This window comes from Capsaspora owczarzaki, assembly GCF_000151315.2.
Source record: "Capsaspora owczarzaki ATCC 30864 unplaced genomic scaffold supercont2.15, whole genome shotgun sequence".
In the NCBI taxonomy this organism is placed as follows: Eukaryota; class Filasterea; order Ministeriida; family Capsasporidae; genus Capsaspora; species Capsaspora owczarzaki.
Window position 1 is genome coordinate 467,419 of NW_011887306.1, and position 26,668 is coordinate 494,086.

The 26,668-nt window shown below is 53.1% G+C and overlaps 10 protein-coding genes across 10 annotated transcripts; 6 read left to right on the top strand and 4 right to left on the bottom strand.

The window, feature by feature from the left end:
• Nucleotides 1-85: 85 nt before the first annotated feature.
• On the top strand, nt 86-1,876 carry CAOG_07320 (ubiquitin specific peptidase 12). The gene is made up of 3 exons (XM_004343129.2): nt 86-1,211; nt 1,348-1,426; nt 1,519-1,876. Exons 1-3 carry the CDS (start codon nt 172-174, stop codon nt 1,753-1,755), a joined length of 1,356 nt encoding a protein of 451 aa, XP_004343179.1. The 5' UTR covers nt 86-171; the 3' UTR covers nt 1,756-1,876.
• Nucleotides 1,741-2,845, bottom strand: CAOG_07321 (hypothetical protein). Its single transcript, XM_004343130.2, has 5 exons — nt 2,648-2,845; nt 2,475-2,539; nt 2,320-2,396; nt 2,090-2,205; nt 1,741-1,956 (listed from the first exon to the last, which is right to left on the bottom strand). The coding sequence occupies exons 1-5, from the start codon at nt 2,788-2,790 to the stop codon at nt 1,839-1,841; spliced, it is 519 nt and encodes a 172-aa protein (XP_004343180.1). The 5' UTR covers nt 2,791-2,845; the 3' UTR covers nt 1,741-1,838.
• A 332-nt stretch (nt 2,846-3,177) lies between these two features.
• On the top strand, nt 3,178-4,681 carry CAOG_07322 (ribosomal protein S11). Its single transcript, XM_004343131.2, has 2 exons — nt 3,178-3,211; nt 4,129-4,681. Exons 1-2 carry the CDS (start codon nt 3,203-3,205, stop codon nt 4,594-4,596), a joined length of 477 nt encoding a protein of 158 aa, XP_004343181.1. The 5' UTR covers nt 3,178-3,202; the 3' UTR covers nt 4,597-4,681.
• Nucleotides 4,682-4,799: 118 nt separating this feature from the next.
• Nucleotides 4,800-6,797, bottom strand: CAOG_07323 (hypothetical protein). Its single transcript, XM_004343132.2, has 6 exons — nt 6,196-6,797; nt 5,942-5,967; nt 5,764-5,829; nt 5,491-5,611; nt 5,135-5,385; nt 4,800-5,045 (listed from the first exon to the last, which is right to left on the bottom strand). The coding sequence occupies exons 1-6, from the start codon at nt 6,546-6,548 to the stop codon at nt 4,912-4,914; spliced, it is 951 nt and encodes a 316-aa protein (XP_004343182.1). The 5' UTR covers nt 6,549-6,797; the 3' UTR covers nt 4,800-4,911.
• A 419-nt stretch (nt 6,798-7,216) lies between these two features.
• Nucleotides 7,217-12,011, top strand: CAOG_07324 (coronin 7). Its single transcript, XM_004343133.2, has 13 exons — nt 7,217-7,411; nt 8,072-8,757; nt 8,885-9,088; nt 9,177-9,650; nt 9,768-9,936; nt 10,036-10,268; nt 10,410-10,511; nt 10,597-10,682; nt 10,779-10,914; nt 10,997-11,206; nt 11,307-11,442; nt 11,548-11,639; nt 11,742-12,011. The coding sequence occupies exons 1-13, from the start codon at nt 7,252-7,254 to the stop codon at nt 11,841-11,843; spliced, it is 2,790 nt and encodes a 929-aa protein (XP_004343183.1). The 5' UTR covers nt 7,217-7,251; the 3' UTR covers nt 11,844-12,011.
• CAOG_07325 (hypothetical protein) lies at nt 11,967-15,371 on the bottom strand. The gene is made up of 3 exons (XM_004343134.2): nt 15,114-15,371; nt 12,533-14,809; nt 11,967-12,433 (listed from the first exon to the last, which is right to left on the bottom strand). Exons 1-3 carry the CDS (start codon nt 15,318-15,320, stop codon nt 12,020-12,022), a joined length of 2,898 nt encoding a protein of 965 aa, XP_004343184.2. The 5' UTR covers nt 15,321-15,371; the 3' UTR covers nt 11,967-12,019.
• Nucleotides 15,372-15,540: 169 nt separating this feature from the next.
• Nucleotides 15,541-17,311, top strand: CAOG_07326 (hypothetical protein). Its single transcript, XM_004343135.2, has 3 exons — nt 15,541-16,124; nt 16,235-16,738; nt 16,862-17,311. Exons 1-3 carry the CDS (start codon nt 15,565-15,567, stop codon nt 17,163-17,165), a joined length of 1,368 nt encoding a protein of 455 aa, XP_004343185.1. The 5' UTR covers nt 15,541-15,564; the 3' UTR covers nt 17,166-17,311.
• A 683-nt stretch (nt 17,312-17,994) lies between these two features.
• Nucleotides 17,995-21,091, top strand: CAOG_07327 (chaperonin subunit 2). Its single transcript, XM_004343136.2, has 6 exons — nt 17,995-18,018; nt 18,789-18,860; nt 19,019-19,251; nt 19,393-20,519; nt 20,610-20,751; nt 20,827-21,091. The coding sequence occupies exons 1-6, from the start codon at nt 18,016-18,018 to the stop codon at nt 20,843-20,845; spliced, it is 1,596 nt and encodes a 531-aa protein (XP_004343186.2). The 5' UTR covers nt 17,995-18,015; the 3' UTR covers nt 20,846-21,091.
• A 6-nt stretch (nt 21,092-21,097) lies between these two features.
• CAOG_07328 (cysteinyl-tRNA synthetase) lies at nt 21,098-24,649 on the top strand. Its single transcript, XM_004343137.2, has 7 exons — nt 21,098-21,236; nt 21,839-22,740; nt 22,894-23,089; nt 23,187-23,312; nt 23,437-24,003; nt 24,164-24,307; nt 24,400-24,649. Exons 1-7 carry the CDS (start codon nt 21,141-21,143, stop codon nt 24,550-24,552), a joined length of 2,184 nt encoding a protein of 727 aa, XP_004343187.1. The 5' UTR covers nt 21,098-21,140; the 3' UTR covers nt 24,553-24,649.
• On the bottom strand, nt 24,562-26,384 carry CAOG_07329 (hypothetical protein). The gene is made up of 4 exons (XM_004343138.2): nt 26,245-26,384; nt 26,058-26,141; nt 25,048-25,580; nt 24,562-24,959 (listed from the first exon to the last, which is right to left on the bottom strand). Exons 1-4 carry the CDS (start codon nt 26,350-26,352, stop codon nt 24,668-24,670), a joined length of 1,017 nt encoding a protein of 338 aa, XP_004343188.2. The 5' UTR covers nt 26,353-26,384; the 3' UTR covers nt 24,562-24,667.
• Between the last annotated feature and the right edge of the window lie 284 nt (nt 26,385-26,668).

The window sequence follows — 26,668 nt, forward strand, 5'->3', positions numbered from 1 at the left end:
TTTGCATCCCCAGATATTCCAACGACCTATATCTGACAGAACGCGCTTTACTGTTCTGAGACGCTCAGTGTTCAGTTTTCTTTTTCCTCACTCTCATCCCTTCTTCACTCGACACACTCGAAACAGCAACCAAGCCATCTGCAAGGAGACCATTCCTTTTGCATACGGGTCATGGGCAACTCTGCGTCGCGCGTTGAGAAGACGCTGGGCCAAGCCGTCCCCGAGCACGAGCGATACTTTGGCCTGGAGAACTTTGGCAATACGTGCTACTGCAACTCCGTGCTCCAGGCGCTGTACTTTTGCCAGCCATTCCGAGACGGCATCCGAGAGCGCATCCAGTCGCATCTGGCAGCGACCGGCGGTGGGTTGACGCCGACGCCGACGACGAGCACGGCAATGATGACGACAGGGCCAATTGGACTGGCGACAAACTCGCCGACGACAACCAGCCAGGCTGCCGTTGCGCCGGTGCCACAAGAGGAAACACTCATGTCGTGCCTGTGCGACTTGTTCGGATCGATCGCCGCGCAAAAGCGACGGACGGGCGTCATGGCGCCACGCAAATTCGTGGCGAGGCTGCGCAAAGAGAACGAGCTCTTCCGAGGGTACATGCACCAAGACGCGCACGAGTTTTTCAACTATTTGGTCAATACGCTGGTAGAGCTGCTTCAGCGCGAAATCAAGGACGCTCGGCAGCTGCAGCAGGCGTCGCGGAAATCGTCCGCTGCGAGTGGTTCAGCTGCTGCTGCTGCGGCCCCAACCTCGTCGAGTGCACCGACTGCAAAGGAAATCAAAACGTGGGTGCACGACATTTTCGAAGGCACTCTGACCAACGAGACCAAGTGCCTGACGTGCGAGTCAGTCAGCAGCAAGGACGAATCGTTCCTCGATCTGAGCATCGACATCGAACAGCATTCGTCCATCACAAGCTGCTTGAGGAACTTTTCGGCAACCGAGACGCTGCAGTCCGACCAAAAGTACTTTTGTGAGCAGTGTTGCGCGCTTCAAGAAGCGCAAAAGCGCATGCGCGTCAAGAAACTCCCAAAAGTGCTCGCCCTTCATCTCAAGCGCTTCAAGTACATTGAGGAACTCCAGCGGTATCGCAAGCTCCACCACCGCGTTGCGTTTCCTCTCGAATTGCGGCTGTTTGAGACGTCAGACGAGGACTCTGCCTTTTACGACCTGGTTTCGATCGTTGTTCATGTTGGAAGGTTCGTTGTTGCGACAGAAAGAACGAGAGAGAAAGAGAGAAAGAGAGAGAGAAAGAGTTCCGGGTGCTTTTGGATCCCAGGCCAATTGATCGCTCACGATTTGGTGTTATTGGTTGAACATTACGCGCCGTCGCAGTGGGCCAAACAGGGGCCACTACATTGCGATTGTCAAGAGTCACGGCTATTGGCTGTCGTTCGATGACGATTATGTTGATGTAAGAAGCATCCTGGCTGTGTGATGCATGCTTGCAGACCTAGCCGTCGAGTTCTGACCTGCTTGGCTGCTTTTGGCGTTGCTGCGACGCAGCTGGTGGAGGAGAGCAATTTGCAGCTTTATTTCGGCAGCACGCTCGACCGGAACGACCAACAAAGTTCAGAATGCGGCTACATTTTGTTCTATGAAGCGCGCAGCGTGGACAAGAACAGTGGTGCCGCCCCAACAGCAGAAGCAGCCGCACAAGCCACGGTGTCAGCACCACCGTCGGCTTCGAAGCAATCGGCTCCGTTTCCCTCCGAACCGCAACAAGAAGGAATTGCAGTGTAAAATTATAATCAATGTACATTTCAACAAACACTAGAAAAAACAAATCCCCCAGGGAAAGCCGGAACGCTGAGCGCCGGTGAGAATCATAGGGAATCTTGCTGAGGGAAGGAGACTTGACGATGGCCGCCCGAGAAGCGTGGCAGTGACCCGATCAATGGAATAACGTTCCAATGGAGGGACAAGGTGACATTCTTGTTTCCTCTGTGAGAAGAGCAGGAAAAAAAACCAAACAAAAAACAAAAAAAGGAGAGGAGCGGGCTGATTTTAGCTTTTGTCGTGCTAGAGATGCCCCGTTTCGGTTCCCCGTCAAAAACAAGCGTCAATGAAGCTTCACCTTAGCCCAGTTCCATCGTCGAAAAGGCCGTATTTGCCCGGCTGCTCCTTGTAATTGAGCACTGGGTTGTCTCCTTGCTGGAGAATCTTGTCCCACACAACCACCTGGTTGACACGCTGTCCATCAATATGCACAGGTCCAGCAGGCATGTTCATGTGCAACCAACCGTGAACGATCTGCAACAAACAACATCTAAGAGTGCGCGCAAGGTTTCGATTTGAAATCTTTACATTGTTTTGAGTCTCGTACTCGGCCGTCAGATAGATGAATACGACATGGGTGCTCCAATTCATGACGCTTGAGAAATCTGCAATCACACCATGCACACTATACGATGAGCGATCGTCAAGTGCACAACCCCATTGAGAATGCATCGTTTTCGTACCAGCGTGAAGATCGAACGTCAGCGCAGCCACATCGACGCTCTGGTCAAAGTAGAAGATTGTGCGTCTGTTTGTTGTTTTGTTTGTTGTTGCACAGGCAAGCAATGAGCGAGCAGGACGAGACGAACGAGTGTGGCAGATGATGATTTGGCTGAGCTGGCTGCTGGGAGCTTACAATTGGAGCAACCGGACGTCGACCTCGGGATTGGCGTTCGGGCTGTACATGTACGACGTCAGGAAGCAGCCGATCGCCAGCGCCGTCAGCACCGACACGGAGAACGCAGAGAGCGTGTTGATCCGTTGAAACGCAGAGTGCATTCAATCCCAAAGCCGAAAATTTCAGAGAAAAACCAAGACTGAGTACGGAGCGCTCACGAGTCCATATTACAAATTCGTATGCAGCCGTTTCATACGGATTTGATTACTAATTTTGCAGAGTGGATTTCTCGCGTCTCTCCTCGTTCAACCAATTGCCCTGCGCCCAATTATCATCACCGTAGATTTTTTAATGTGGAAAACACTCGGTCGGATGGCTCAGATGTGACCCGTTGTCGATCGAAATTTCCATCCGTAATGCAAATCCAGCCAAAAATGAAAAAACCAAAACGAAAAAAATAAAAAATAAAAAATAATTTCGGGCGGCCAAGTTAAATTCATCCGGCAAAAAAATAAAAGCTGGCAATCCAAATCCGTTGTTCGCTCTCTCTTTTTCCAAACTTCCTCTGACACAATGGAGCAGGTATAGCTTTTTTTTTTTTTTTTTTTTTTTTTTGGCTCTCGATTTTCTCGTTCGCCTTGTTTTGCGCCACGGCCGTTTGCCCTCGTCCTCCGGGCGTCAACGGATACACACAGCAACCGGCCACACACGGCACATTTCGGCAGCGACGGCGAGCGGCAGAGTCGAGCAGCGGGGCTGAGCAGGAAGAGAAGTTGTCTTCGCATTCAGCGTGGTCTTTTGCGTCTCTGCGTTTTGCCCACTGTCGCCTGCACGCCGTCAGATTGCTCTTCGCTTCTGTGTCATGCAGAGCACAGCACCAGCGTTGTTTGACCGCATCGCCAGCGCAGCCAGCGATCCGGATGTGTTTGCAACAGCACCAGCCAAAGCAAACGTGGACGACCATCTTTTTTTTTTCTTTTTTTTTTTCTTTCGCCTCGCTTCTCGGCCTTCGCTGCATCCTCCCATCAGCCTTTTTGGCACCAAGGACGGCACTATTTTTTAAGTCCCTTAACCTCTTGTCTCCGCGTGGACGAGCTCGCTCGTGTTCCCGTTGGCTTGCGTCGCAAAAAAAAAAAAAAAAAAAAAAAAAAAAGCGAGATCGCGTGGTTTTGGCTTGGGATTTGGCTGGAAAGTTTTTTTTTTTTTGTATTTTATGCTTTCCTTCCCTTTCGATCAGCAGCATTGTCGAACGGCGCGCGCCTTCCGCACCACCTTTCATGCGATTCCGTATTGGGCATCAACATTATCAAAGCAGCTTCGCCGCTCGTTCGACATTCGGCTGCCCTTCTTGCTGGAACGACCTTTTCTTCCGCGTGGCTTTTTGGCTTTGCCCTTTCAACCCTTCCCCCTCTCTTCGATCTCTTTATTGCGTCCATGTTCCTCACTTTGCACCATTCTATCTCTTGTTTTTTTTCCCCCTTGCTCCAACAACAAAACAGACCGAGAAGGCCTTCCAAAAGCAGCCCACCATCTTCGGCGCCAAGAAGCGCGTCCTTGTCCAGAAGATCTCGCAACGCGAGGGCCGTTTCTGGCGCAACGTCGGTCTTGGCATCAAGACCCCCCGTGAGGCCATCGAGGGCAACTACGTTGACAAGAAGTGCCCCTTCACCGGCGACGTGTCCATCCGCGGCCGCATCCTCACTGGCGTTATTGCTAACAACAAGATGAAGCGCACCATCACCGTCCGCCGTGACTACCTGCACTACATCAAGAAGTACAACCGCTTCGAGAAGCGCCACCGCAACCTGTCGGCTCACATCTCGCCCGCTTTCAAGGATGTCGACGTCGGCGATTCCGTCGTGGTTGGCCAGTGCCGCCCCCTCTCCAAGACTGTCCGCTTCAACGTCCTCAAGGTCATCAAGGATCTTAAGGCTGAGAAGGCCAAGAAGCAGTTCAACAAGTTCTAAAAGAGCCAATTTTTTTTTCTAACTTGTAAAACTCTCCTCTGCTGCTGCTCGTTGTGTGGCGAATAAAATGTCTGTCCCTGAAAGAGCAGTGCTGTTTCTTATTTTTTCTCCCTCCACGTCAACGACAGGGAGTGGTGTTTAGAATTCCAGGACATAGTGAGGCATCGTTGAAGAAATAAGTGAGCGTTGAAACTTGGAATTTTCGTTGTTGTTGTTGTTGTTGGCTTTTTTTTATTTTACAAGGCTCACTTGCCCGTGCATCGGCAGTCCAAGTCAAAACAAAGGGAGGTGGGAATAATTATACTGGATGCCTTGTTAGAATTCGAGCTCGTAAAAGCGGAAGACCGACCGGGTGATATTCCAGCCGATGAGGAGAGAAATGATGTACGAAATGAACGAAAGCGCGACTGGGTACAAGAAGTAGACGGTTCGCTCGAGGAATGGAAGGGCTGATTGGGAAAGCAGGTGAACAGTGAGCTTGCAAACGATCAGGCGGATAAAGCGACGGTCAAAAAACATGTACATGTAAAGCATTTACCTGCATAGCCCAAATACGTAATGTACGTGTAGTACGTGAGAGCCACGAGCCAAAGGGTGTTGCAAACAAGTGCCGAGAAAAAGTCCGGCGTGTTCATGATGAACGGAGTGAGCAGCACTAGTTGCAATACGTGCAGGATGAGAAGCAGCGGGAGGAAGGCGTTGCAATGCACGTCGAACGCGTATGCCCACTCGACGCTTTGCTCCACGCCATGGAGGGTATGGGTTCGCATAAACCGATTGGTAAATGCCCTGAACAGGATGAAGAGAACGAGTTTTTACGCAACAACAAACAAGCGTGAGTCTGTCTCGTTGGGTCTACAATTGTGTACATGACAAAGAGCACATTGTACGTACCAGCAGCAGGTTGCGATGACCAGCCCAGTGCCGAGAAAATCAACAAACACGCTCCAGAGGAAGAATTTGAAAAAGCCGCCGACGCCCAGCGAGAATCGCAGTGAAAAGCAAATGGCTGAGACTGCGCAAGCACAAAAGGGGTGGTTGGGGGGGGGGGGAAATGACAAGTGTCAGGACGACAATCGAATCATCGTTACGAGGGATGAGACACTGGAGGGATGGAAACAAAACAAAAGAACACGAACCAAAAAAAAAAAAAAACATGAAACGTACTCAGAATCACAGTGATCAGCACAACCATGAAGGCGGGATCGTCACGAGCCCATTGGTTTTTCGTTTCTGTAGAGGCGGTGGTGCAAGTTGAGATCATGCAAGCAGCATTTCGATGAGCAAGATTTCGAATCGGTGGCCTTTTGAACAACGGCTTTTCAAAATCGCCAAAGTAACGTACGTCTGTGATAGTAAATATTTCTGTACCTGCAAACCGAAACAACAAAAAAAGTCAACCAATATGTTCATGTGCAAAGCAAGTTCCAGAGCATCGTCAAAGTCAACGGTTGATGCAAGCTGAAGGTAGGGCGAACGGCCACGACAGCAGCAACCTGAGCTCTCACTCGACAAGCTCCGAAACGCCTCTACCCGACAACGCACAAAACAAGCACGCTGCAAAACTAATCCAGTGATGATGAAGGGACTGAAACGCACGCTTCTTTTGGCCGGAAACAGAGGTCGGCGACCTGCGAGAGGGCAAACTGAAAGTCCATCTGACGAAAGTTGAGCAGCCTGCGGATGAACTTGTGGCGGCGCGTTGCAGCCCCGGCGTAGTGATGAGGATGGTGATAACCATGCTGCTGCTGCGGCTGCGGCTGGAGCGATGGTAACCGGCCAGAGGCGTTCGTCTGGAAACTGCTGACTTGTGCGCCGAGCCCAGCGAAGGCCGTTGCCGCTTGCCCGCTGCTACTGCCACCGCCCGTGGAACCAACGCTGGAGCCTGCCAGAAGGCTGCTGCCCACGCCGGAGCCAATCGACAAGCCAAAGTGCGCACTGCTGCTGCTCATCTCTCCAACAAAAGAACTGCGAATTTTGGCGTTCGCGCTCAGACAGTGATGGGGAAAACAGAGACTGCGTCCAATGACATGCTAAATGAAGCTCAAAGGAAAGACTATGAGAACGAGACCAAGACCGTGGAGTGAACAAGTCAGGCATTGCAAGGGGGGGAGAAAGCGCTTTTGAATCCAATTTTTTTCAATGCATGCGCTGTTTTGTGCTCAATGAGCAAGATCTGAGGTTATTAAAGACGCTGCTGGACATTCAATTGATGACTGTGATGATTTTAAACATATTCGGGAGCTGGCTTCGTGATCCGAGCCAAAGTATGCAGATTGTCTTGTTGAGTGGGGCCGTAGATTGTCAACCAGCAAAACCCATTTTGCACTCGTCGTACGGATCAAAATCGCGATTTCCCTCTATTCGCCATCATTCGGCCCATCCAATTCACTATTAAAGTGCTATTTTCATAGCAATGATAAACGCCGGAGGTCTCATCGCACACACTCTGTTTCTCCTCGTTCTATGTTGCAGTTCCTCTCGCGTTTCCCTCGTCCCCCCCACTCTGTTCATCCCATCCATCTCCCTCCCACCCTAGCTCGCATTTCAATCACAAATGATATTTCCTATCGATTATTCCTCACTCGGACTGCGACGTCGACCGCGATCGCACTCTTCTCTTCCCTCCAAAACACCCATCTGCAACAATTCACCATGGCTGGACGACTGAAGGTTTCCAAGTTCCGCAACGCGCTCGTCAAGCCGGCCAAGCGCGACGGGTGGTACGCGGACATTGCGACCGGCGCGATGAGCTCGGATGCCGATCACATCAAGGCCAGCGCCAAGCACGTCGCATTCACCTGGGACTCGCTCGGTAAGCCGGAGGCGAAAGGACGAGAGAGAGAGAGCGAGTCGAGATTGACGGATTCCGCTTGATCCAGCGCGATCATCCGCCACCTTGGAACAACAAACCGCGATTGGACTTTCTTGCTGCAGTTGAGATGTGGATCTCAGTTGCAAACCGTTGGATGGAGTCGACGTTCGAAAGGAAAAAGCAAAGCCAAAAAAAAAAAAAAAAAAAAAATCTTTTGTTTGCAGTCAGCTGGTTTGGTCTGCACTTGGTTCCCATTCCCAATGAGATTGGCGCGCCTGCGCGGGGAGGGGGGGGGGGCGGAGAGCAGGTGTGGAGCAGTTCGGAAATGGCAGTCCCATCGCTCGATCTGGAGCTTGTCTCGGGTCGGAGGGGAAGAAGGACCAAACGGCGATCAATGATCATGGACTCTCACAGTGATGCAGTGCTGCAGTCGATCGAGATGGTCAACACGCACTCTTCCACTATGCACTATGGAAGCAAAACGAAGAAGAAGAAGAAGAACAGACATCTGTACTTGTGACGATGGAAAACAGGACAGCAACCAAAAGGCCTCATTGAATCTCAAATTTTACTCGAATTTGCTGAATTTGCTCACTCACCTCACCGCAACCACCACTGTCATTGTTCGTACCAAACCAAAACTCGACCAATCTATCGCAGGTACGGTTGCCGTGCTCCCGCTGAGCAAGGTGGGCAAGGTCGATCGCAACACTTGCCTGGTGCGAGCACACTCGGACCACATTACCGATTTCGCGTTCGGACCGTTCAACGACAATCTGCTCGCGACGGGCTCGGGGGATGCCAGCGTCGCTCTCTGGAACATTCCCGACGCAGGTCTCACCGAGTCGCTGTCCACACCCGTGGTTCGTCTCGCTGGTGCGGCTGGACGCATCGAGTCGCTGACCTGGCACCCGACGGCCTCGGGCTTGCTCGCTTCTGCTGCGGGCAACACTGTCAAGCTCTGGGACGTCGAGAAGGCTGCAGTCACCATCGATCTTGCTTCTCAGCACCCAGAGACGGTGCAGTCGCTCTCGTGGAAGGCCGACGGCACAGTGTTTGCGACCTCGAGCAAGGATCGCATCCTGCGCGTGGTCGATCCGCGTTCCGCCAGTGCTGTTGCCGGCGTGGAGGCGCACGCTGGCACCAAAACCATCCGCGTTGCTTGGGCCGGCCACCTCGACCGCATCCTGACCACAGGCTTCAGCAAGTCTCGCGAGCGCCAGTACTGCGTTTGGGACGCCCGCAACCTGGCCAAGCCGCTTCATCTCCAGGTTTTGGACTCTTCCACCGGTGTGCTCATTCCCATGTACGACGAGGACACCAACGTGGTTGTTCTTGCTGGCAAGGTAATCAATTTTTGTTTGCCTTTGGTTTTTTTTTTTTTTTTTTTGGTTTTCGTTTGGTGGTTGTTGCCGCTTGCTGACCTGATGGAATCAACAAACAACACACACTCCAACACAAAAAACCAAACAGGGTGACAGCACCCTTCGCTACCTCGAGGTTTCGGAGAACGCCCCGTATGTCACAGATCCCCAGGCGAACGTCAACGACCCGCCTCAAATCGGAGCCACGCTGGTGCCTCGCCGTGCCCTCGACGTCATGGAGTGCGAAGTCTGGCGTGTTCTCAAGCTGACCAAGGATGCCGTCGTGCCCGTGACCTTTGAAGTGACCCGCAAGGTACGTGATTGGGGCAGGCAAGCGCATCTCAGTGCTTTCTTTTCTTCCAGACTGACCTTTTTTGAGATGTTTGTGCCTCCAACTTTAGAGCAAGCGTGAATTCCAAGCCGATCTCTTCCCTGATACGAAGGGCACCGTGGCTGGCATGACGGCCGAGCAGTGGGTGGCTGGTGAGAACATTGCCCCGCCCACAGTCAGCCTGGATCCTTCCAAGAACTCGAGCATCAAGCAGCCAACTCCCTTGTATGCTTCTTCGTCCTCGGCGTCCTCTACTCCCGCGTCATCTTCGCCTGCGTCGTCATCGCCCGCGCCGGTCTCGCTGATCAAGCCTTCGGCGTCGGCATCGGCATCGTCGTCGTCGTCATCGCCCGTGGTTTCGTCTGCCCCGTCTCCGACACCCGCAGCACCTTACGTCCCCAGCGAGAAGGCCACCAAGGCTCAGGCGATTGTCCGATCCTCCAAGTACCGTCACGTGCAGGGCACTCTGCTGCACAAGAAGAACAACATTGAGAGCATCTCGCAGCTGAGCCCGGTGACTCCCATCGAATCCAACATGTTTGATGTGCGTCTATCTGCTTCGCTCGTTGCTCTGTTTTTGACAATTCGTTGTCGTCGTGGTCATTTGCTCATTCGTTTGCCACATCTCTCTCTGCGCTCTGTTTTTTTTTTTTTGCTCCAGGCCAACAAGTCGTTCATGTGCATGCCCTTCAGCGGCCCCGGTGGCCAGCTTGCCGTGTTCCCGACGATGGTTGCTCGTCGTGTTGGACCTTCCGTTCCGACCCTGCAGAATCACGCTGCTCCTCTTGATTTTGCCTTTGATCCCTTCAACGATGCTCGTCTTGCCGTTGGTGAGTGAGCTGCTTGGCAGACTGTCCGTTTTATGTGAAGGATTGCCACTCACTGCTCCTTTCTACTTGCTGCGTATCTCCACCGCTGGTCATCTTTAGGCTGCGAGGATTCCAACATCCGCATCTGGACCATTCCCGCTGGTGGTCTGACTGAAAATCTGACCGAGCCCACTCTGATCCTCAAGGGCCATGAGAACAAGGTCACTCTGGTCAAGTTCCACCCCACTATTCGCGATCTCCTCGTGACCGTCGGCGCTGATTTCACCATCCGTTACTGGGATTTGAGTGTTGGCGGTGCACCCCTGAAGACCATTTCTGATCACGCCGAGCAGGTATGCTGATTGATAGAGATGGTTTGTCTTTGTTGTTGGTTTTTGCAACCGTTCGATTTGGACGCTGTTTACTGAAAGTACCATTTTTGTTTTTCTCTTTGTTTTTTTTTTCTGTTTGTGTTTTTTTTTTTTGGCTGGCAGATCCTCACGCTCGAGTTCAACAACGATGGTCAGACCTTTGCCACCCTCTGCAAGGACCAGTTGCTTCGTTTGTTCGACACCCGCTCTGGCAGTCTCATTCGTGTGAGATCTCTGAAATGATCGTGTCAAGGATTGGTGATGTTGGGTTGCTTCTAGTCTCATCAACGTTATTTTTGTTGTGTTGCAGCAAGCGACTGCTCACCATGGCACCCGCAGTGGCCGCGTGGCGTTCCTGGGCACCTCTGGCTTCCTCATCACCACTGGTTTCGCAAAGTATGCAAATCAACCAACGTTGCGCGGATCGTGAGAAGCCCTTGACTGACTTACTGCTCGTTTGTCGTTTGATTACTTTTTTCCCTGCCCCACCAGAACCAGTGCACGCCAAATCAAGCTCTTCCGCGAAAGCGATCTGTCTGAAATCACCGAGGTTGATCTTGATGTTGCACCGGCCGTCTTGGTTCCCATCTACGACGAGGATACCACGCTGCTTTACGTTTGGGGCCGTGTACGTACCCGCTTTGCGCACACTCTGTTTGAAAATCATCCAAATGTTTGTTCTCACAGTTTCTTTTGACATTGAACAACAGGGTGACTCGAGCATCTCTACGTTCGAGTTTGTGCACGACGAGGCGCCTTTCCTGCATTCGGCCACGCCTTTCAAGTCGGCCGAGCTGCAACATGGCCTGGCCTTCCTGCCCAAGGCGACCTGCAACGTTGCCGAGGTCGAGGTGGCGCGCGCTGTCAAGCTGTCCAAGAACACTGTCGAGTACATTTCGTTCAAGATTCCCCGCACTCGTGTATGCAGCCTTTTCAGTTTTGTTTTTCGGTTGCATTGGGGACTGGAACTCTCATGTCATTGACCACTTTGTGTGTTTTGGTTGTTTGTTTGATCCTCAGCCCGAGTTCTTCCAGGATGACTTGTTCCCGGAATCGCGCGTTCGCGACACACCCAGCATCACCCTTGAAGAGTGGCTTGCTGGCAAGAACCCTTCCGTCAAATACGTTTCGCTCAAGCCCGCCAACATGACACCATGTAAGACGTTGTTTGTTCGGTGTTTTTTGCAGCCTGAGTTGGTATGTTTGGGATCTGATTTTTTGAGTGTTTGTTTTGATGTATTTTGGTTCTTGGACGCGGCAGTGTCGCAAGCGCCCAAGGAGCAACCGAAGGAGAGCAAGTTTGTCAAGTACAATCCTGCCCTGCAAGATTCTCCCGACCAGCGCAAGGAGAAGGTACGAGAAGTTGGTTGAATTTCGAGTTTTTTTTTTTTTTTTTTCGGATGATTTAGTTTTTCATTTTTGGCTGACAATCCTGCTTGGTGTTTGCGAGAATAGCTGCTCCATTCCATGGTCGATTCCCTCGGCGACAAGCAGACTGGCGCCATGTACCAAGACACTGTCCAAGGTGTTGAGGAGAGCGAGTGGGACAACTACTAAGTCCACTCTTGGGTGCCTTGTCGTGTGCACTTGTTGATATGTGTGTATTGATTGCGGAGCGGTGCTCGTAAGAAACCCCCTTTCGCCTGCCGCAATTTTGATGCTTTGAATTGAATATCAAGATCTGGAAATCACCTTTATTTTCAGACTTTTTCTTAAACCAAATTTTCATCCAATTACAACAAGTCGTCGAAGGGATTGTTCGACTTGGCAGCAGGTGCGGAAGGACGCGAAGCCATCGGCGAAGCGTTGTTCATGAGTGACGCGGGATGAATCGAGCCGCCAGTGGGAATGAGGGGCTGGGCAAAGCTGCCACCACTCGTGGTTGTTGGAGCAAGAGGCTGAGCCATGCTGCTGCCACCAAACTGGAACCCTCCAGTTTGCTGTGGGACAGTTGGCGCTGCAGTCATGCGCGGGGACGCATCATACTGCGACGGTTGCATAAAGGTTGACGTCTTTGGCTGCATTGGTTGCTGCATTGCGGCGGTTGGCGAAGCCTGGAACGCTGCGGCCATCTGGTTGCCAAACGCCATTCCACTTTGGGTCTGAGCCGCTGGTTGTGGCTTGAGTGGCTGGAAGCTGGCCATTGGCTGTGTTGAAAAGAAGGCACACAAAAGAGAGAAAAACCAATCAGTTTCGTGTCCACACTCCCCTACATTAGCGAATCAAGTACTTCCCCCTTTCGTTACCTTGCTGCTGGAAAAGCTCCCAAACGCATCATCATCGCCAAGTGATTGGACGGGGATGGAGGGCCTTGAAGCACCGTTCGTCGCACCCAGCCCAGACAAACCGGTAGAAGTGGCAGGCATGGCCCCAACGCCAGCGAACAACGCTGCATCCTGGGCCGAAAGGGGTTTTGTGCTGGGCGGGGCCTTGCTTTGGGCTGTAGTTGACGTGGTAGGGAACGCGCCGCTTGTTTTCGGAGGGGCGGACAGGAAATCGTCGAACGAATCAAAGGGGTTGTTGGAAGCCTGTCCTGCCGAGGGTGTCGCTGCAGCAACCGGCGTCAAGGTACTCGTGGGTTTGACTGCAGAACTGGGGCTCGTTGCAGTCATCATAGGCGCGGCGGGCAGCTTTGCGGCGGCAAGTGGCGCGACCGCCTGAGGCATCACGGCAGGCGACGCACCGCCTGCGTCCTCGCGCGCAAACAACTCTTCCATTCGTCGCAACTGATCATCCGCAGCTCCACCAAAGACAGGAGCTGCAAATCCATTGGACGACATCATGCCCGTGTCTGCGCTGCCAGGGATGCCGCCAGAGGAGCCGGTGCTGCCGTTGATGGGGCCGCTGGCCATCGTGTCGAGTTGGGAAATTTGCTCCAGCTTGGACATGTGCTCAGACTCAAACTTTTTGAACATGTCGCGCAGGATGGTGCTGAACATGCCAAACTGCCGTGCATTCAGCGTCGGATGCATGCTGAGGGGAATGAGGAAAGGAAGCAATCGGCTCGCAATGAGCGACGCGTCGGGCGAGAGCTTGGCGTGGCGGAACAGGGAGTCGTGAATGCCGAGGATGGCCATGCACACGCCTGCCTCGCTGATGGGAACGCGCTCGAGCAACGGATAGACCTTCTCCTCCATGGTGTGCTTGTCGAGGTGATCCACGATTTTGGACAGACAAACCAGCGTGTTGATGCGGACTGTGCTCGACTCGCTCTCCAGAATGACCTTTTCGAGACGAGGCAGCACCGAGCCACGCATGGAGGCATAGTCGATGCCCGAGGCGATTGTCGGAATAATGCGCACGCAGAGCTCTTGGACTTGCGAGTTGGAGCTCTCGAGCGCCCGGTAGAGCAGGGGCAGGATGTGCTGCTTGACGGCAGCCGCGGGGGCCTTGGCCAAGAGGAGCTCCATCTTTTGGAGCAAAAAGATGAGGATTTGGATGGGCTCTTGCAAGGCAAACACGGGCAACAGTGCGGGCAGAATGTGCGTTGCAAAGTCCTGCTGGGAGGCCTTTTCGGCAATCATAAACACTGAAGGCAGGAGGAAGGGAATGAGAGCAGTGTTTTTCAGCTCGACCAGCAGCGGGAGCAGAACGCGGTTTTGGCAGACACGCTGCGACAGCTTTGGGATGAGCCGCGGGACACCCTTCAGGAATTGCACTTTCTGTGCATCGGGCACCGCAGCCAGGCTCGACAAGAAGGTAAACGCCACGACATATGCATTGTCAAACCAAGGGTTGGAGGCGAGTTCAGTCAGCGCCGGACGGCCCTGCGACTCAAAGCTCGACGCACGCCGGACGAACGGCGCGAGCGCTGCAGGAATCTGCTCGAGTTGCAAGTGCTGGATGAGACCAATGTTGGACTCAAAGTTCTTGGGGCCACCCGGAGCCGTCTGGTGGTTGACGAGAGGCTGCTTGGCAAAGAGCGCGTAGATCAAGCTGGCCAGGGAGTAGACGTCGCTGGCGGCGGTGCAATACCGCACAGTGACATACTCGGGCGCAAGATAGTTGACCGAGGGCTGCAGGTAGAGCATGTCGGCATGGTTGGCGGCCGCATAGTCGTAATTGGCGGTTTGGTGGAAGGCAGTTTGCGCGCCGTCGGCCGAGTACACGGCGGTGAGCGCAAATGCAAAGCCGCCAAGCTTCCAGTCGCCCTTTGCGTTGATAAAGACAGCGCCTGGATTGATGTTTCCGTGAATCAGACGGGCCTCGCGATGGCAGAAGAGCAGCGCCTGGGTCAACTGCAGCAAGCCAAACTGCAACTCGAGCTCCTCGAGGGCTGGAGCAGCAGCAGCAGCAGCAGCAGCAGCAGCAGCAGCAGCAGCAGCAGCAGCAGCAGCAGCAGCATCCGACGCCGACGACGACGATGCAGGTTGTGCCAGAATGTTTGCCAGACAGTGAGCAATCGGCTCTGTGGCAAACGCGAGCGAATCGCCGGCTTCCTCCAGCGGGCACACGACGTCCAGAATGTTTGGGTGTCTGAGTCTTGCCAGCTGTTGTCCTTCGCGTCTCAGAAACTCGAGGATCTAAACAAATCAGCACATCAAGACGCGCACGTTTTGGTGTTTTGGTTTCAGAATCACAGTGAGTGAGATGTACCATTGCAACCCCTGCCCTGCAGTAGTGTTCCAGTGTTCAGTAGTGTTCAGTAGTTCCAGTGTTGTAGGTGGAGAGTGAGCTCGTGATGGGCAGCCCCCCTTCTTCTTCTTGCTTCCTCCCGAGCTCCCCAAGATCGCAACGACCAAGCCAGCCACCGAGGGGAAATCAAAGTCGATTTGCCAATGGAGTCAGCGTCGAGGGTTTGGGGTGATGGATTGTCGTCCCACTGACCACTTCTCGCCGGGGCTTTGGGAACTTGTCCAGCTGCTTCTTGTCGAGCAGGAAGACGGACGCGCGCGCGTTGGTCGCCTTGCTGTGGGCGTCAAACACCTTCCAGGACAGACCAAGCCCGCCTGTCGCAATCTGGGCGCCGAGCTCGTACTCGCGCAGCACGGGATTCCCGAGCACGGCGCGCGCGAGCTTGTCGACGAACGACATGTTGGAAGAGAACGATTGGACGAAAAACAAACAAAAAAAAAAAAAAAAAGAGACTGAGAAATTGAAAACCAACAACAAATCTGAGAAACAAACAAACAAACAAACAAACAAAACGATTCGTGATGAATGGAGAGCGATGAGCAGAAGCATTGAAACCAAGTGACTTTGAGGCTTTGTATGAAACTACATTGGCATTGGCAAATCCGAAATTCAGTCATCAACCTGAACCGCTCGCTCTCGCACGATGACTTCGCTGCCGACGCTGCCGCTGGAGCTGCTGGAACTCATCCTGGGCGACCCGGCAGTGAGCGTGCGCGATCTCGTGGCTGTCTCTGCCACCTGCCGTGCGCTGCGCGATGTGGTCGAGCTGGGCTCGGATGCAATCTGGCGCCGACACTGCGTTGCGACGTTCAGCGTGGACGAGTCCAACCCCGACCAGGATACCGACGCGCCACTCGATCCGCGAGAGCTCACAAGCATCATGTCAGCTGCTGGCGGAGATGGAACGCAGGTCGACCAAGAGCGCGTGCACGAAGCCGCCCGAGCTCGCGGCATCCCGTCGTGCGCGCTCAATCCGACGCTGTGGCGGACGGCGGACGAGTCGCGCAACGACCGCGCAGCAGCAGCAGGGTCGCCGTGGCGTCGTCGATACATTCGACATCATCTAGCGTTTGGCCACTTGCTTCCAACGTACACGCGCATGCGTCGCGCTTGGCGGATATTCACAGGTTGGCTCCGTGTCAACTCCCCTCGCATTCACGGGCTGCTCCGACCGGGGACGCTTGGATTATTGTATCCTGCAAGGTACGCCGAGGGTTCCAATGGTTTTGTTCAGTAGCTTTGATTCGTGACACTCACACACAAAATGTTTGTGCGCCACTTTTTGTGCAACCGCTGTTTGCGCGGCGTTGCAGCAAGTACGCATCCCTCACACAGGCAGTACTTTGCCTCTATCGCATGAACGATGGCCAAAACATAGGAATGCCGGTTTTCGGGACGGCGGGCGCGTACGACGAGGTGCGCGACCTGTTTTTTCCACGCCTCCGTGAGCTGGATGTGCTCGGCAGGCAGTTGATCAGGTTTATGGGAGCCCCATGCATTGTGATGCCACTACTTGAGCCGAACGCGGACGCTCGTGACGCGCCCCTGTTGGACCTCATCTCCTTTGACTCGAAGGGGTTGGATGGGTTTCAAACCAATTCGCTGACAGAATGGATTGAAGGGTATGCTCGCGATCTTGCCAGCACAAGGCTCATTGCCGACGACAATGGCGTGATTGATCTCTTCCCCACCTTTGGCGAGGGCGTCAGCACGGCAACCACAAATGGCATCCAGATCAGCATGAGTAGTTTGCCATGGCCCTCACGCACTCGGCTGCACGAAAATGGCTCTGAATACGGCTTTATTTACAAACTGCGGTAGGGGCAATGCACGCACAACGCAGCCTTCTTCTTGCTTGAGATTTGCAACTGACCTTTGTTGGTTGTTGTTTTGTTGCTGTTGTTTGGTTTGCTCACCTTGACCTAAAAAATCTCACACAGCATGGTTGGAACGAATGCCATGCCCGCAGGTGCACGGTACAAGCTGGCGTCCAGGCGGTGGGTAATTGAGCAGCCCGACACGCCAAGCGAGACTGTTGAGGGACCGGGCGTCGTTGGCCTCTATCCCGAGATTGCGGCTGGATCCCATTTTCAGTACTGCTCTGCGACGAGCTACTCGACCAGGATGGGTGGATCGATGCGAGGGCACTTTGTCATGCTCGACATGAACGCGCCCAGCTACTCTTTCGCGGCTCAGATTGCTCCCTGTGTCATGACTGTTCCGCCAATAACTCGATTCGAGTAGACTTTTGCTTCTGCCACAAAAAAATCCAACGTGGATGGCATGAAAGTGAGAACATACGATTGAATTGAGGTTGGAGCAAAGAAATACATGCAACAAAACCAAAAGGAAAAAGAAAAAAAAAAAAAGAGAATAAAAGCGGCTCAGACTCATTACATCAAAATAGTTTACACGTCATAGTATAAAAGCGACACTTTGAATGTTGCTTTTGGACGCGATCGAACAAAATTTCACCACTGCCGCAGAGCAAAAGAAAAAGCTGAGAAAGAGAGACGTAAAGAAGAAAAGAAGGACAAAAAAAAAAAAAAAAAAAAAAAAGGGAAAAAAAAAAGCACATGGTCGAAACTGTGGATGGAACAACGATTGCCCCGAAGAGCAGATTGCGCATCAGAGGCAGCGAAAGTGCAACAGAACGAAGGAGACGAGAGAAGAGTTGGAAACGGGGAAGGCAACATGGGAGGAAAGACGACGAACGACGAGCGACGGGGAGTCGTCAAAATGAAACAACAAAAAAGAAAAAAAAAAAAAAAGAATAAAAGAGCGACTTACTGAACAAAAAGGACTGAGCTGAGCAGTCTGAGACAAGATTCGATTTGGGCATTGAATTCAATGGTTGGTTGCAAACACACATAATCATCTGCACTGCATCAAATTGTCAGCCATTGGATTTGGTTTTTGACAGCAGAATCTGCTTTTCGCGCGTTTTTTTCGTTTCATTGCTGTACATGGTCGAGCCTACCAATCTCTTTTCGCTTCAACCTCATAACTCTGATAAATGCATTACCAAATCAAACATTGCTGCAATCGAAAACTCGCAAGTGCAGTCTTTTGAGTTCTTCCATACAAATTTCCAATGGTAAAACCCCTTTTCGCCTTTTCGCCCTTTTCTATCGCCCCGTCCAAGCGTCCCTCGGTCGCGCTCTTTCGGTTTTATTCCATAACAGCAGTCTGACGAAGGCTGATGAAGGGGGACGATACGCCCTGAACCCCCACCAGTCGGCCTCGCCAATGCATTTCTTCAATGGTCATCGCACATGGTTTTTTCCCATTGTGTTTCACATTGGATTTTTTATTTTTTTTTATTTTTTTAATTTTTTTAATTTTTTTATTCCATTCAAGTTGCAGCTTTCATCGCTGTCTCTGTGCGGCCAGTCTGCACACTCTCCCCCCGCCTGCCGCTCGGCCTGCCTTCATCTGCTCGTGTCGCAGTCGCTATGCGTCTCATCCGAGCACACGCACTCAGCACAAGGGGAAAAGCGCGTAGCGATGCAACGAAAGGGAAAAAAAAAGAAAGAAAAATTGGCGAGATCGCGACTCTTTTCCAAGTGCTTTGACGCTCGCCCGTCGACCCAGCGACTGGCATCGTGCACATGCTGCGCGTATTGTTGGGACGTGCACACCGCACTCTCTGGGGGGCTCCAGCGGCACCGCGATCATGCCAAGCGACGGCGGCAAATGCGAGTTTATTTTTATTTTATTTTATTTTATTTTATTTTTTATTTTTTCGCTGCCTTTCCACGAAGCACCTACGCCAGCACTGGACGTCCTTCCAAACCACAAACCCCACCACCGTCCGGTGTCTTTGTACTCACACTGCCAATTGTCAATTGTCAATTTGGTCAACAGGTCAACCCACTGCAGCCAGTTCAGGTCCTGGGCGACCAAGCCGTCGAAGAGAAGGGCGAAACCGCGCGTCTCGTAAGTATCCACCAAACAACAGCCTTTGGTTGCGCATAGCAGCGGTGGGAGATATCAGAGAGATCAAGCCAACGCATGTCATTACCAGCACTTGGCAAAACCGAAACCAACAACGGTCTGCTCACTGTTGTGCTCTTCTTCTTCTCCTCATCAAACAGTCCTCGTTCGTTGGCGCGATTGCCATCGGCGACCTCGTCAAGAGCACACTCGGCCCCAAGGGCATGGACAAGATCCTCCAGTCCCTGTCCAGCCGGGACGGCGCCATCCAGGTGACCAACGACGGTGCGACCATTCTTAGCTCGATTGGTGTCGACAACCCTGCCGCCAAGGTCCTCGTTGACATTTCCAAGGTCCAGGACGCCGAAGTTGGTGATGGTACCACCTCTGTCTGGTAAGTGCGCTGCCTTCGAGAGGCCGCATTCGTTTGTGTGTATTGGGCTTGTTGCCATTTTTTTTCTTGCTTTTTTTTTTTTTTTTTTTTGCCTGATTCTCACCTCTTCGCTCTTTCTCTCCCTCTCTTCCTCTCCATCAGCGTGCTCGCTTGCGAGCTCCTTCGCGAGGGCGAAAAGCTCATCGCCCAGCGAATCCACCCGCAGACCATCATCTCGGGTTGGCGCAAGGCCGTCGATGTGGCGCGCGCCACCTTGACTGAGGCTGCCCACGACCACGGCTCAGACCCGGCAAAGTTCCGCGAGGACCTTGTCAACATTGCCCGCACCACGCTCAGCTCAAAGATTCTGCACCACAACAAGGAGTTCTTCTCCAACCTGGCCGTCGACGCCGTGCTCCGCCTGAAGGGCAGCACCGACCTCGAGCACATCCAGATCATCAAGAAGCTCGGCGGCAACCTGAAGGATTCCTACCTCGACGAGGGCTTCATCCTGGACAAGAAGATTGGCGTCAACCAGCCCAAGCGCATTGAGAACGCCACCATTCTTCTCGGCAACACCGCCATGGACACTGACAAGATCAAGGTGTTTGGCTCGCGCGTCCGAGTGGACTCGACTGCCAAGGTTGCCGAGATTGAGTCTGCAGAGAAGGAGAAGATGAAGGCCAAGGTCGACCGCATCCTCTCGCACAACATCAACTGCTTTATCAACCGCCAGCTCATCTACAACTACCCCGAGCAGCTGTTTGCCGAGAAGGGCGTCATGGCCATCGAGCACGCCGATTTCGACAACATTGAGCGTCTCGCTCTTGTCACTGGCGGCGAGATTTCGTCCACCTTCGACCACCCCGAGCTCGTCAAGCTTGGCAAGTGCAAGCTGATTGAGGAGATTATGATTGGCGAGGACCGTCTGATCCGCTTCTCTGGCGTCGCTCGCGGCGAGGCCTGCACTGTCGTGCTCCGCGGTGCCACCCAACAAATCCTCGACGAGGCCGAGCGCTCGCTCCACGACGCCCTCTGCGTCCTCACCCAAACGGTCAAGGAGACCCGCGTCGTCTACGGTGGCGGCTGCTCTGAGATGATCATGTCCACCGCTGTCGACGCCCTCGCCCTCAAGACCCCCGGCAAGGAGTCGATCGCCATCGAGGCCTTTGCCCGCGCTCTCCGACAAATCCCCACCATCATTGCTGACAACGGCGGTTTTGACAGCTCTGAGCTTGTCTCGCACCTCCGTGCTGCCCACTCTGAGGGCAAGCACACTATTGGCTTGGGTAAGTACATTTTTTTGTTTGTTTTTGTGTTTGCTTTTTTGAAGGATGCTGGCAACTCACGTTTGACGCTTTTTGATTTGCGGAAAACAGACATGGAGAAGGGTATTCTTGGCGATATGGTCGAGCTTGGCATTACAGAGTCATTCAAGGTGAAGCGTCAGGTGCTCGTGTCAGCGTCCGAGGCTGCCGAGATGATTCTGCGTGTCGACGACATCATCAAGGCCTCCCCACGGTGAGTGCACGGAAGAATTTGACTCTTGGCGTTCACGTTGTTTGCTCTTGACTGACTTGTCTGTTCTTTGCACAGGCGACGCACCGATCATTAAGTTGGTCACAAATCATACAAACTCCGAGCGCGATTTCGTTTTGGATGGAATCGCGGCATTGTACTTTTTGGTTTCCTGCTATCTCTCTCTTGTGGGAAACGTTCACCTCAGCCGTGTCAAATGTCTGTGTTTGCTTTTTGTGTTTTGCTGAAAACAAAAACGAAGAAAAAGTTCGAAACGCCAAACCTCCCCCTTCCAAATCCACCGCAACTGTGTGTTGTTACTGTAACATGCATTTAGTTCAAGTTCTCAGTCTCTTTTATTGTTATTATTTTTCACTGTTTCGTCTCTGCTCATGGCGCAACGCACACAGCCTGCTTGGGAGAAGCCCAGCAACCCGAACGCCGTCCGCACCGGTCTTCGCCTGCACAACTCGCTCACCCGTGAAGTGGTGCGTCTCTCAGTCACATCCGTCCAATTCGTGTCCCCTCTCCCTCTGCCCCTGCCTCTCGCTCTCTGTCTGTTCGGGGCCAAACGGTGGACCAATACGCGCGCGTTTTTATTTGCTGCGATCTCGACGCCGCTGCATTTAAGCTGGTGTTCCTGCCACCGTCCCCCCACACATATCAACTCTCGACTCACAAGTACCTCTTCTCCCCCTTCAAAGCAACACCACAGTCGACGGATCCCGCTCGAGGGGAGGCAGGCAGGCAAGGGGGGCAGAACCACCAGAGAGACTTGCGTTCGAGATGCGGTTTATTTGACTGTAGCGTGCTTCCACGAGGGATGACGGCCATGGGTTCATCCCAACGTCGTCGACAACAATACAACAGATGATGACATCCTCGTTTGATACTCACTCGCTGAGAGTGGAGGAGCAGAGGGTTCAAACGCAATGCAAATGGATTGGTGCGCTGATGCAACCAATGCTAACACTCACCTCACAACCCAACAGCCTATCCTCACTCAAATCTCTCAACCTCCAGCGTCAGCTAAAAGCAACGAACTCACATTGAAAAAACAAACACTAACTCTTTGATTTTTTGTTGACAGGACGAATTCATTCCCGCGAATGGAAACACGGTCAACGCGTACATTTGCGGACCCACTGTGTACGACGCGTCGCATATGGGACACGCGAGCACGTACATCCAGTTTGATGTGATTCGCCGCGTGCTGGCGGACTACTTTCACTACGACATGCGATGGGTCATGAACATCACCGACGTCGACGACAAGATCATTCTCAAGGCACGCCGCAACCACCTGTTTGAAGAGTACGTCGCCAAGGCCCTTGCTGTCGACCAAGTTCGCAAGGACATTGCTGCCGCTCTCGAGTTTTTCGCTGCCAAGACCAACGCACTGGCCGCGGACGATGGCAAGCGGGATTTCCGCACCAAGCTGGCCGACAAGGTCACCGCGCTGCTTGCGAACGCTGCTGCCCCGGCGTCCGAGCTGTGCGACGCGGCCCGCGACGCGCTGGCCGAGTGGCTCGACAGCCAGTTTGGCGCCTCGGTGACGGATCCGGCCATTTTCGCCAAAACGGCTCGCTACTGGGAGGAGCAGTTCAACATTGACATGAAGGCGCTCCACATTCTTGAGCCAGACCGTCTGACCCGTGTCAGCGACTACATTGACGAGATTATCGAGTTTGTGGAAAAGGTGATTGGCAACGGCTACGCGTATGCGTCGAACGGCTCCGTGTACTTTTCGACGACTTCCTTTGACCAGAACAAGGGTCACCACTACGCCAAGCTCGTGCCAGAGGCCGTCGGCAATGCCGCCTCCCTGGCCGAAGGCGAGGGCGAGCTTTCCGCGACGGATGCGGGCTCGGACAAGAAGCATCCCAACGATTTCGCCCTTTGGAAAAAGTCCAAGGCTGGCGAACCCGCGTGGGACTCGCCATGGGGCAAGGGCCGTCCCGGCTGGCACATTGAGTGCTCTGCCATGGCTGGGTGAGTGCTGGTTTGCTTGTTTGGCTTGGAATTTGTCGTTTTCTTTGGTGTTTTTTTATTTTTATTTTTTTTTTGTTTTTCCTTCTCCGTTGTGCGTCGTCGTCTGACTGGCCACTCACCAATGCGACCACCTTGCTCCCATCACAATCACAGCAAGGTCATTGGCTCGACGCTGGACATTCACGGTGGCGGCATTGATCTCAAGTTCCCCCACCACGACAACGAGATTGCTCAGTCGGAAGCCTTCTTTGATAACAAGCAGTGGATTAACTACTTTATGCACACTGGCCATCTCGCGATCGAAGGCCGCAAAATGTCCAAGTCTCTCAAGAACTTTATCACCATTCGTGTACGTATCAGAGTGTGTGGTCTTAGAGGTGGCACATGAAAGCTCAGCTTTTCCAACAAATCTTTGCCTCACGACTTTTGTTTGCCAACTTTTACAGGAGGCGCTCGAGGCGTACACTGCCCGTCAAATTCGCATCATGTTCTTGCTCCACGCATGGAACAAGGGCCTTGACTACAGCAAGAGCACGATGACCGAAGCTATCAGCGTTGAAAAGTCCTTCAACGTAAGAGTGTTTTGTTCCCTGTTGGTTGTTTTTTTTCATCGGGCAATGAGCCGTCTGTCACTGACTCGACCTGGTTTCCTCCCTGTTTTTCTCTCGCAACTCTTTTTGTTTTCTTTGTTTTTAGGAATTCTTCCTCAACATCAAAGCCGCGCTCCAGTCGGCACCGGCAAACAAATTCGTTGCTGCTGACGAGGCGCTCGAGGCCAAGCTGCGAGCAACCAAGCAGGCCATCCACGAGGCCTTCCTCAACTCGATCAACACGCCCGCCGTGTTTGGTCACCTCCAGGATCTCGTTTCGGCCACCAACACCTACCTCAACACCCCCGGCAATGTGCCAAAGTCCAACATTCTGCGCGGCGTCGGCAACTTTGCCACCTGGATCCTGAGCGTCGTCGGTGTCATTCCCAACGGACGCGCTGGCGAGATTGGCTTCCCGATCGGCGGCGCAGACGGCGCGAGCGCCGACATCGTTCTGCTCCCCGCAGCCAAGACTATTGCTGCCTTCCGCGATGTCGTGCGCAAAGAGGCGCGTGCATCCAAGGCAACTGCGCTGCTGCAAGCCTGCGATGCTCTCCGCGACGAGACCCTCCCCCAACTTGGCATTCGTCTGGAAGACGTCGAAGGCGGCGATGCCGTTGTCAAGATTGTCGATCGCGAGGAAATTATGCGCGAAAAGCAACGCGAAAAGGAGGTAGGTTGGCAACCCGCTCTGGGGCTGAAGAAGCAAAAAAAAAAAAAACCAAAAAAAAAAAAGCACAACAGAAAAAAAGAAAAACAAAAGAAATGACCGTGGTTGCTCAAACGTCGATGCCCCCATCCTCATGTTTGACTCTGTTGGACTTGGTCTGCAGGCACGCGAAGCGGCAGCAGCGGCCAAGGAGGAAGCCAAGCGCAAGGCCGCTGAGGACAAGGCCAAGAAGGACGCCCAAAACAGCATCAACCCCGCTGAAATGTTCCTGAGCGCAACCGACAAGTATTCCAAGTTTGACGAGAAGGTGAGGTTTTTGTTGAGCGAGATAGCACGGCGTTTTGGTCGGAAACAACCACACGTTCGGCTCACTGACTTGCGCGCAAAACTCAAACGTAGGGTATTCCGACGCACGATGCTGCGGGTGTCGAGGTTGCCAAGAGCGCACGAAAGAAGCTCGAAAAGGCGTTTGAGCAACAGACCAAGGCGTACGAAACTCATCTCAAGCAAAAAGCCAACGGCGCGTCCACCAGCGGCACCGCCAACGCCTAATTTTTTGGATCTTGTGGTGTGTCCTGAGAATGTTGCTATTTTACAATCAATCCATGATTCGTTTGACAAGTACGATGATTTTTACACCGAAATCGCATCCATTTGTTGTGTTATCTTAGTGTGACGGCTTGCGAACCACTTTCAATACCACAGTGTCGTCGGCAAGTGCGATGGCGTCTTTGAGGTGGTAACGCAGGGTCGACAATCCATCGGCGGCGTTACTTTCAGCGTCGTACGATCGGCCGTAGGTTTGTTGCATCCTCTCGCTGTAGCCAGACTTGTCGCGTTCCGTGTGATCTTTCGAGGAAAGGGTGAAAAACCTTCCATGCCCTACCGGTGGCCGATTCATGATGCCAGCACGCTCTATCAGCCCTACGCTTTCGAGACGATGGAAAAAGTCATCGTCTCTGACGCAGGAAGCAAGGGAGGAAGGGGAAACGCGTTGGTTAAAAACATCAAAGTCACCTCCACACTCGTTCAACATTGCGCACTTACTCTGCACCCCAGCCATCGAATCCATTGGAAAACCCATTGAAAGCCGCAAACTGCGAATATTGCAGGAGATTTACACCGCCAGCGTTGGCAGGATAGTGCGGCACAAATCCGTACCGGTCAATTTCACCCGAGAGTTGGAGAGGCAATGGTGGAACGTTCAAGTAGTGCACGCCGTCAAGAGGAAGCGTATCAACATCGTGCAAGGATAGCACATCCGCACCGTACTCTGAGTACGCGTACGCCGACCCAATGTTGAGCAGCCAAGCGCGGTTGAAGGGCGTGTTGTCGGCTTGCTCGACAATGACAAACTTGGCAAACTGGCAGACGGGTGGGTTTGCCTGATCTTGGAGCCCTTGCGACCATTGTTCCAGCCGTCGTGCGTGCTCGGCCAGTAGATGTCGACGCATCCATGGCAGGAACACTTTCAAATGCGCTTCGCGGTTTCGATAGGGCACAACAATGGCCAGCGTCGAGGTCGAGTTGGAGCAAAGCTGAACCGGTGTTTCAAGGCTGGTGCGGTACGTTTCTGTCACCTGAGTGCGTGTCAATGAAGGGCAGGGAGACAGTCGGCGTGAGAAACCAACACAGACAGGAGCGAAACGAAACAAACTACTTTTGCCATCATCTCCGATTCTCTGCACCCTTCCCGCGGTTTCAAAGTAAAGAGGAAATTGCACATGCACACAAGGGAGATGTGCCAAGAGTCTTGGCACTTTTGCACCACTGGCGATCGCGACAAGTACTGGTCGAAACACCTTCCAAGAGTGCGCGTGAGCGAAATGGTTCAAAAGGTCCAGTTGTTGAGATTCGAAAGCCTCGGTTGCTCAACCAAGTCCTGTACCACCATTGTCGTTGCATGCGATATCAGCGAGCGGCGTGACGTCGAAGGCGGGTGGTGGTGGTGGTGGTGGCGAGCTGAAGCAATGAATAGAGCATGGCTTTTGTTCGTTCGCTGGGTTCTCCAGCCTCCCACTCGTCATCGGAGCACAGCACACGCACACCGCACATACCTCGTAAGCCAACTGCTGAATGAAATCCATGAGCCCTTGAGCGTGCGACTGGCTGCGCACCAGGAGTTTGTTGGTCTTCTCGGCCTGCCAAAATGTCAATGTCGATGAGTTTGACAGGTTTGCTGCAGCTGATCAGCCACGACAGCGCAGCACAGCGCAGCGCCGCCAGAACACCAAAGCGCCTCACCGCTTGGAACGAAGACACCATGTACCCAACCACCACCAGCACCATGCACACGGCAAGCAGCACGGTGCGATGAGCCGATAACCGCGACAGGAGTTTGACAGCCATCATCGAGCGTGTTCGCGCTGCCACGACAACAAAAAAGGACGATTGTGCCCCCGGATCCCTTCCAGTTACAAGTACAAGTACAGTATACTGAATACATTCATCCTCCAACAAATGCGCGAGGGCTGGGAAGTTCAGCTTCGATCCTGCAACGGTTTCAGTTTTCGATTCGAGTCTCTTTAGATCTATGTCGGATCTGATCAGGAAGCTTTTTTTTTTTTCGTTTGTTGCAATACATTCATGCACCTGTCGACGTTTACCCTGTTACACGCTGTTCTGTGAATGAGCCGTCATTCAATATGTGGGAAATGAGTCGTCCCAA